The following is a 10,198-nucleotide window of genomic DNA, read 5'->3' on the forward strand; positions in this document are numbered from 1 at the left end:
TGGACTAAACCAAAGCTAAGAAGTTTCCTGAATACAATCAAATACTTTGAGAGACAGAGTAGCAGGGGTAGGGGTTTAGGGACCATGCTTTCAGGGGACATCTAGGTCAACTGGCATAACAAAGCTTTTTTTTTTTTTTAATTATTTTAGTTTAAATGAAGTTTACATTTCAAGTTAGTCTCCCATACAAAATTTTATACATACATTGTTATGTGACCCTAATTGCTCACCCCATTCTGAGACGCATACTCCTCCTTTCCGCCCATGATTCCCTATGTCCATTCAACCAGCTCCTAACCCTCTCTGCCTTCCCATCTCACCTCTGGACAGAAGCTGACCCTTTGGTCTCTTGTATCTACTTGACTAAGAGGTACACTCTTCACGAGTATCACTTTATATCCCACAGTCCAGTCCAATCTCTGTCTGAAAGAGTTGGCCTCAGAAATAGTTTTAGTTCTGGGTGGATAGAAAATCCAGGGGCCATGCTTTCTGGGGTACCACCAGTCTCAGTCAGACCATTAAGTCTGGTCTTTGCATAACAAAGCTTATTAAGAAAATGTTCTGCATCCTACTTTGGTGAGTGGTGGCTGGGGTCTTAAAAGCTTACGAGTGGCCATCTAAAATGCGTCAATTGGTCCCAGCCACCTGGAGTAAAGAAGAGTGAAGAACACCAAAGACACAAGGAGAGTACTGGCCCAAGAGACAGAAGGGGCCACATAAACCAGAGACTTCATCAGCCTGAGACCAGAAGAACTAGATGGTGCCCAGCTGCCACCAATGACCGCCCTGACAGGGAACACAACAGACAGTCCCTGATGGAGCAGGAGAAAGGTGGGGTGCAGAACTCAAATTCTAGCAAGAAGACCAGACATAATGGTCTGAAAGAGACTGGAGGAACCCTGGAAAGCATAGCCGCCGGATTCTCTATCAGCTCAGAACTAAAACAATTTCTGAGGCCAACCCTTCAGACAGGGATTGGACTGGACTGTGGGACATAAAGTGATACTGTGAGGAGTGTGCCTCTTAGCTCAAGTAGATACAAGAGACTAAACAGGCAGCTTCTGTCCGGAAGTGAGATGGGAAGGCAGAGAGGGTTGGGAGGTGGTTGAATGGACGTGGGGAATCAGGGGTGGAAAGGAGGAGTGTGCTGTCACAGTATGAGGAGAGCAGTTAAGAGTCACGTAACAATGTATGTATAAATTTTTGTATGGGAGACGAACTTGAAATGTAAACTTCATTTAAACTACAACAACAAACAAAAAGGATTACAGGAAAGAAAACCCAATGGAGCAGTTTTACTCTGTAACCCACGGGGTCGCCATGAGTTAGAATCGACTCAACAGCAGCTAACAACAACTGTAGTAGATAATTTAAATAACGGATGTAGGAGGATGTTTCGATGCATCAGCTTTGCATTATCTCGATTTATTATTAAAAAATAATCCTAAGGATTATGAATATTAAAAATTACAGAAGACTTCCGTGAAAACTTATTTTGTATTTAATGGGGAAAAAAATACATGTGTGCATTCAAACAGACACACTAAAAGCCCACTACAAATCACAAAATGGTTCATTAAACTTACCAGCAATTCTACTCCAAAGAATATTCCCGACACGGTCCTCTCTGCTAACAAGGGTCCCCTGAAGCGCACAACTCCGGGAAATTTTTCTTCCCCAGATCTCAGCTGTACTTTCACAGGGCAGCCCACGTCTATTTGGAGGCCTTTACTTAGTCTGTTTCTGTTTTTAAACAGGCTGAATCTCTCCTCACAGTTGGTAATTGCCAAAAGTAACTCCGTGAATTTTTCATTTATTTCTACAACATCCTTTTCATCCACAAAAAGAACTGCATGAGGTTGCTCTAAAATTTTTAATCCAATCTGATTTTTCTTGCCTTTTGCAGAAGGAATCCTTGAATGCCCCAAAGAACGATCTTGGATATACTGTCCTATACTCCCCTTTGGGACTTTAAGGAGCTTTTGCGTTTGTTTGTCTGTAACACTGCATTCTTGAAGAAGCAAATAAAAAATCCTCTCTTCCCAGTAGGGTGAAGTAACTTTTTCTTGGCTCCATAAGCTTGAACTCATTGTGATATTAACTTTAAAATACTGGCTCAAGAAAAAAAGGGAACTACCAGTAAGCTTGTGGTAAAACTGCAAAAGATAAATTCACTGGCAGTCCCAAAGCATGTCTGTAGCAATTTGGTGTCCATGCTGCAAAAAGACAGCAAATCCAAAATGCCTGGCGGACAAGCAAAAAGCAATTTTAGACTTCATCCTGCATGACCTAAAACTCAGATTAAAGACTTTAAAAAATCTCATACCATTAGCAAAAACACACACAAATTATAAATAGTTCCAAAAACATTTAAAAGGGTTAAAAGACATATTCATGTATTACTTTTAGCTATTATAATTTTGTAGATTTAAAGAACGGATGCAGGAAATGAGTAGGAAATTTGTGAAGTAACTTCAAAGAAAATACAATAATGTTTGTTTCAAGGTACTAAAAGCTATGAAATCAAACCCTAGTAAAAATCATAAAGGATAACCTTATGTACAAATTCTGACATTCTTAAACTTTAAAAGCGGCATTTTTAATGAATCCTGCCTAACTTAAATGGATAAGCCGCTATATTTCAGCAAAACACACATACATCTTATAAATCAAAAAAGGTTATTTTTTCTATACACATAGTCACCCTTCATACATAGTACTGAACATCTTTTATCAAGAAAAACACCATAAAATCACATTCTGAAACTTTAACCACAATTCATTTATCTGTGTGCCATGTCTGATAATGGAACATTTTATCTCTGACTCAGTTTCATTTCCTTAATCTTGTATAATTTGTCCTTTGATGGGCATACTGTGAATCAGATTAATCATAGCTATCATTTAATTTCTCACAATCACAAATACCAGATATTATAAATCTGATTATATTAGAGATAACTAAAAAAATCAATTCTGTAGCCACCAAAACTCAGACTATGTAACAAAAGATATATCTGCGGTGGAGCATCAAATATAAAAATTTTTATACTGTAAATTTAAGTATCCTAAGAATACTAAGAAGGAATGCACAAAAGATGGTTCCTTTCCCAGCTTTAAATTTTCATTTAAAGTTTCTACAACGATAATTATCATTCACAATTAAAGAAGCCTTATTCTCATCCCTACTTTAATTGATGGTTAAAAATTACACAATTTTATTCATTCAAATTGACTTTTGTTAATCGTTTTGCTGAAAACAATCACTCCTGTGTGTTCTCTGTCACAGAATGTAGCAATCAGTATTGCATTTAGTAACAAGTAGTAAAGACAGCGCTTATTTCACTCTCCTTTGAGGTTGAGATATCCAGTTCCAGTATCCTAGGTAACAGCAGAAATTGATGGCACTATCATATTTACCTATTTTATTCTTGGAATTAAAAAACAAATACTCCTAAAACTAAAGAACCAAATTTCAAGTTCAATCATTTAACTTAATGTTTAAACAATCTGACAAATCCATACACAGAGTAACACTTCGTTCAGAAAGCACTGTTAGGTCATGAGGTATTCCATGATGGTAACGTTTTTAAAAGCCTGTCCCTCTACAAGCCAGGAGACCAATGAGGCACGGCATTGCCTGAGACAAGCTAATAGTATGGCGCCCCTTCAAACCTACATCACGAAATATCTGTACAACATTTAGTGAGGGCGGGGGCAGAGCTAGCACCAAGTAGTTCTCTCTTATTTTTCTTCTCTTCTTTTATGTAATGTGTTTGCTTTCATTCCACTTGAGGGCACTGTCTACTTCAGCAGGAAAGGGATCAATTTCTATTTGCCACTTACATAAGACACCTGTGGAAACCTCTAGGTTGGTACCATAGAAATGAGTTGTTTTTCTGAACCCCTTAGAAGGGTTACCCAAGCAGTTACCCAGTCCCTTAATGTGGCTTTATTCCTTTAAAGTACCAAAATGAAATGTTTGTTATTTTTGACTAAAATGCTTTTAAAATGCCAACATTTTTCAACAAGGAAATGGCCTTATTTTCTCAATCACTGAATTATCATTATGAATATAAATTATTACATGCGGCTCAATATGCAAGCTGTTACTTTATCAAGGGCTTTGCATTCTGTTTTCTGGCTTCTTGTGTCTGCTTTCTATTAGATGTACAGACCATAGTTTTCCCTCACAATCAGCCATTTTCTGTGGTTTCCTGCAGTAGGCATTTGACTTCTTTGGGAGCCTCGTTGCTTTCCGACTTACTGTTTCTACTCAGTTTTGAGAAGCCAGATGATGAAATGTGTGTGTCAAAAAAACAATAATAACAACAACAACAAAGAATACATAAATTCTAAAATTAAAGTACATAGGTTTTGCTGCCTATTTAGCTGCTTCTGGAAGGCTGAGATGATCGAAAAGCAAATTCCAAAAAAATGAGCTGTTGTTTGGTCCTTTAACTGTATTTTTTGGCAAAAAAAAAAAAAAAAAAAGACAATTCTACCGTTATTTTGAAAAAAAATTACTTAAAATGATGTCTTCAATATTAAAATTAGGAACTTGCTTGCATCTTAATAATTATTATATGCAAAGATTCCTACTCTATTTGGTTTTCTAGTTTAACCAATTCATGTTATAATTTAAATAAATACCATTAAAAAAAACCCGTTACCATCGAGTCAATTCTGCCTCAGACCGACCCTATATTAGGGAATAGAACTGCCTCACAGAATTTCCAAGAAGATGCTGGGGGATTCCAACTGCCGACCTTTTGGTTGGCAGCTGACTCCTAACCGCTGTGCTATCAGGGCTCCAAAGACCATTACTGCTGGCGAAATATTACCAAGACAATACTAAATTACTACATGTAATGCATTAGGACACTGTATTTTAAATTTTAAATGAACCGATTACAAAAGTGTTTTATTGCAAAACAAAGAGTCCACAGTTAATAGACTATTTGATATAACTACTCCGGTGTTAAACAAAAGGACTGAGGGTAGTTTAAGAACAGTTATCCAGTACCATGTTTTAAAGTAAACTACACAAGAAGGGGTAACTTTGTCTCCAACTTGCATTAGCACAAGTGGGAGTGAGCTCAGAGCCACTAATAACAGGATGGATCACAGTAGACCACTAGAACAGCCAGAGCAAAGGTTATAAAATATTTAAACAGCATTATCCAAAAATACAAAGGAGGTGGTCATTCCTCTTTTAGAAAGAATACATTAAGAAAGAATAGGTTTGAAACTACCATATTAAAAATTGATTCTCTTCATTGCAGCTGACAGGTACAGAAAGCTGTGTGGGGAACATAATGGCTCTAGTTTAGACGGGTGTGAGACAATACATTTAATACTCTTTTTAACTACCGGTATTACAGAAGAAATATGGTAACAGATACTTTCCTCCCATTGTCGAGATGAATGAATATAATGCCCACATTCTACTTTCACTGGGATACACAGGATAATTACATGAAGTCTTAACAGCCCCAAGGGGTAAGAGTTGACTCAATACTACATGGCAAGAATGATTTAAATCACACCGTTAATGAGTTCTTTTATCAATGAGAAAGAGTTCTTTTGTTTGTTTGTTTAGTATTTTTATCTGCTCAGCACAGTGCCAAGACACTGAAAGATACTGAAGATTGAGGATAGATGGCTGCCCTCAACAAAAATCATCCCATGATCACTCAGCTTCTGCCTTCAAGTCAAGGTCATAGGAGCTGGAAGGTAACACACAAACAAGGAAGCACATCCAAATTCTGAAAAATGGTGGGTCAGGTTGGGGGTTGGTGTGAAGGGAGACATTTTCATTTGTATTCTCTTACTACTTTTCATGTCAAATCATTTTAAAATTGCCTCTAATGTTATACTTCACTCTGAGTGTAAGTCTGTCACAAATGACTCATCTAAATACTATATTACTAATTGCAGGTTGGAAAACTGAGTGATTATGAGTATCCCGATAATAACTGTAAGTACTGAATGAAGATTACCCAACAGCTAAAACACAATGATGCACTGAACCCTAAGACCATACTGACAACACTCAAGACAAGGGAACAGTTCAGGATCACATGGATTTGAAAATATATTTGGTTATCTGAGCTTGTTGTTGGTCTGGATTCTGAGTAAAAGGGAATTTAACTGTATTAAAATTAAATAATTAAATTGGAAGGTGCAAATATTTGTCAGTTTCTCATCAATGCAGTGGAAAGAAGGTAGTCAAGAAATAAGTTTTACATTCTTTGATGGTTACGAGGGTGGGGAGGGAGGGAGAGGGGAATTCACTAACTAGATAGTTAACAAGCATTATCTTAGGTGAAGGGAAGGACAGCACACACTACAGGGGAAGTCAGCACAACTGAACTAAATCAAAAGCTAAGAAGTTTCTTGAACACAACCAACCAAACACTTCGTGGGACAGAGTAGCAGGGGTGGAAGTCTGGGGACCATGGTTTCGGGGTACATCTAGGTCAACTGGTATGACAAAGTTTATTAAGAAAATGTTCTGCATACCACTTTGGTGAATGGCGTCTGGGGTCTTAAAAGCTTGCGAGTGGCCGTCTAAGATGCATCAATTGGTCCCAACCCACTTGGAGCAACGGAGAATGAAGAACACCAAAGACACAAGGAAAATATTAGCCCAGGAGACAAAAGGGCCACATAAACCAGAGACTCCATCAGCCTGGGACCAAAAGAATTAGATGGTGCCCTACTACCACCAATGACTGTCCTAACAGGGAACACAACAGAGAGTCCCTGATGGAGCAGGAGAAAAGTGGGGTGCAGAACTCAAATTCACGTAAAAAGACCAGACTTAATGGTCTGACTGAGACTAGAGGAACCCCAGAAGACATGGCCCTCGGACTCTCTGTTAACTCAGAACTAAAACCATTCCCGAAGCCAACTCTTCAGACAAAGATTAGACGGTACTATAAAATATAATACTCACGAAGAGTGTGCTTCTTAGTTTAGGCAGATACGCAAGACTAAATGGGCAGCTCCTGTCCAGAGGCAGGATGAGAAGGCAGAAAGGGACAGGAGCTGGTTGCATGGACATGGGAAACGTGAGTGGGAAGGGGGAGTGTGCTGTCGCATTACAGGGATTGCAACTAGGGTCACATAACAATATGTGTATAAATTTTTGTATGAGAAATTTACTTGACCTGTCAACCTTCACCTAAAGAATAAGAAAAATAAGTTTTATACAAAAATATTAAAGATCAGAATTACCAAGTTCTAAAGACAACAGAGCATACAAATGAACAGCATTAGCTAAGTAAGTCACAATTATTTAACTTATCTAGGAAATAATGTCACTTTGATTCTTGTTATCAGGTTATACCTTACTGAAGAACTCTTTACATCTCCTGAGATAAAACGACTTGTTCTAAAAACCACAGAAGGCTATCCAAAACAGAATAAAAATGACAATACTAAAATACTGCCAAATTACAAATGGCAAAGTTGTAGGAAGGTCAGTGTGAACACTAAAGAAAGAAGACACACGGGCCTTTTTCCAAACTCTTCTAGACAGCTAGGACGATTACCATTCTCAGAAAGAACATCTCTCACTCAAAGAACAAGTTGTTGTATTCCTAAACAGCTAAAGAATAGGAATACAGAAGAAGCCATGCCCAGAAAAGAGACTTCATCACTTTTAATTTCCTGATGACTCAAGTACACAAAGATACAGTCCCTTAAGCATTCTGTGTATGAAAACAACTGGGATTTATAAAGTTAAAAAGCAGGGGGAGGAGCTGGCTCCTGCGTCTGTACATTCACATCAGAGAAACAATGATCAATGCTGTTCCACTCAAGTTAGCCTAGCCACCCACTCCTCAACTGTGAGTTCCCCTAAGTCCTTTAGCTTTATATTTCCACTGATCAGTGACTTGACATATATGGTAGTTCATGAGAAATGAATGAATGACTTGGTTAAACTCAAGTGGTACCAGTGAAAGCCAAAATCCCATTTCCTCAACCTAACTGTTTCTGTGATTAAAAGCTTCTTTCAGTTTAAAAAAAAAGAGAGAGTTGGGAGCATTTAATGATTTTTGCCTAAAATGTCACTAATTCTCTGAACAAATAAAGTCCTGGTCGATTTTTATACCACTTTATTTATACAAAAAGGAGGAAACAAATAAGGAAAATTCCACAATTATGAAAACAAGATGTTGTGCGGTTCCTTTGAAACTGGCTTCCTAGATTCTCAAACCATGTATGATGCCTATAAATTCTGCATCACCAATGTAAAAGCTCTCCCCAAATTTAAGAATACAGTGTGAATATCAGGAACAAAATACTAACAGTTTGATGAATACGATAATTACTCTGTTCTCTCTTTTTGTGTTAAAAGATTTTCTTAAATCAAAAAAACCCACAGCCTAGGCATGCGAAACCACAGAAATCATTGCTGCCTCATGTCTGTGTTGTTTTCAATAACAAGTGCCTCGCCTTATCAGCTCTTCACAGAAATTACCACCCAAAAGAAGGCAGCATCTATGCAAGAATACTACAAAATTTTGCTGCAGAACATTAGAGAATGTTCTGGGTGTTATCGACATGCACAGTGCATGAACTTCAATAAGAATTTCCAGCAAATTCTTTCCTCCTACTACTGTTGTAGTTCAAATAGACCCACTACTCAATGGGGAATAGCAGGCGAAACTCTCAGGGCCATGAAGATGACCTGGGGTACGAAGGGGTGCAGAAAACCAGCACTTGAATAAACCAACCCCCTCTCTCAAGGCCTGGATTTTTCTCTGGGAGTTAATGATTGGAAAAGGAACAATCGTTTTAAGTTCACTAATCAGTCCACATTCAAAAGCAAGGGAGGGAATGCTCCACAGCTGAACGAAGGATACAACTTTCCAGGGGAGACTGGGGAGAGGAAGGGGGCAGGGAAAGTAGGAGTGGGGCATGGAAAGGCCACAGGCTTGCTGGCTGGAAGATGACAACTGTCCTAAAACATGCAAATGTCAAGGGGTTGAATAGAAAAGATGCCAAGTACGTGAATAACCTGGCAGCTGACCAAGCGGAGCATCAGCTTCCTTCAAAATTCACGATGTCCCCACAGACTGTTAATATGATAATAAAGAAAAATAAAAAGAGAGAGGGGGGAAAAAAGGAATGCCTTGCCTCAACACGGCGCACGTTTCAACTGAAGAACTCCGGGCAGCTGTATAAAACCATCCTCACCCTGAAAAGAGAGAAACTGAAAGAAAAAGCAACACGCCACGAACGAGGCCAAAACCCCGACCGCTCTTCCTAGAAGGGAGCCGCAAACACCCCAAAACTGACTGATAAGCCCCACGGTACAGAAGTGAGATATCATAGCCTGGGGCTCTTGATGCCAACTGAGGCCGTGGGGAGCCGGCGAGCGGCCGGTGCCTCAGTTTCCTCATCTGTAAACGGGACTGAAGCCGGAGACTGCGTTCCGCGCGGCTCCCACCCCCAAGTCGTCTCCTCTCCGGGGGTCCAGCGGCGGCCACCACGCTCCCACGACCCGGGAGCCCTCCTGGGAAGGCCGGGGTGGGAGGGAAGACCGGGGCGGGGGGGGTGTCCAGGCTGACGTCAGCGGGCTCAGCACCCCGTGGGCCCGGCCGGCTAGGGGCCGGGGCAACCAACGGGTCGATGCAGAGGGCCCGACGGCCGCCGCCAAGGCTCGAGGCGCCCTGAGGCTGGGGAGGGGCACCGAGGGGATCCAGCCGCCGCTGCTCGCCGGCTCGGCCGCCGGCTCATTCACTTACCTCGGGCGGCCGGGCGCTGCCCCTTCCCCGTCCTCCCTAGCCCGCGTCGCGGGCCGGCCCCGGAGCCCTAAACCCACCGCCCTAGTATTTACCTCCGACGCGCAGCCCCCGCGCAGCCGAACCTGCTACCTGGGCCCGCCCCCACCTGCCCCGCCTCCGAACTGCCCAGGGGGAAAGGAGGGCGCGGGGGCGGAGGGGCAACCGTCTCGCTAACCAATCGCGGCTCGCGATACGTCCCAGCGCACGCCCTGATTGGCCCTCCCTGTGACAGACCTTCCTCCAATGGTTGCCGGCCGGCGCGGGCTGAAGGGACTTTCCGCTCCGTCAAGCTCGGTCGAGCCAAAGGGAAAGCAAAGGAGAGAGGAGGAGAAGAGCGAGAAGCGGGCGGGGAGCTCTGTCTGATTGGACGAAAGGCAGTGAGTGCCGCGCTACCATTG

General features: G+C 41.2%; 1 protein-coding gene across 5 annotated transcripts in view; it reads right to left on the reverse strand.

The window, feature by feature from the left end:
• The window catches only part of CYLD (CYLD lysine 63 deubiquitinase), a 70,077-nt gene extending 60,168 nt beyond the window's left edge, over positions 1-9,909 (reverse strand). For 2 of the 5 annotated variants that reach the window (XM_023726920.1, XM_023726917.1), the window contains exon 1: positions 1,587-4,482. In XM_023726920.1, the coding sequence (XP_023582688.1) occupies positions 1,587-2,090 (504 nt within the window). In that variant the 5' untranslated portion in view covers positions 2,091-4,482. The other 3 variants (XM_023726918.1, XM_023726919.1, XM_023726921.1) reach the window with 3 other exon arrangements.
• Positions 9,910-10,198: the final 289 nt, after the last annotated feature.

Source organism: Trichechus manatus, unplaced genomic scaffold, assembly GCF_000243295.1.
Source record: "Trichechus manatus latirostris isolate Lorelei unplaced genomic scaffold, TriManLat1.0 scaffold00014, whole genome shotgun sequence".
Lineage (NCBI taxonomy): Eukaryota > Metazoa > Chordata > Mammalia > Sirenia > Trichechidae > Trichechus > Trichechus manatus.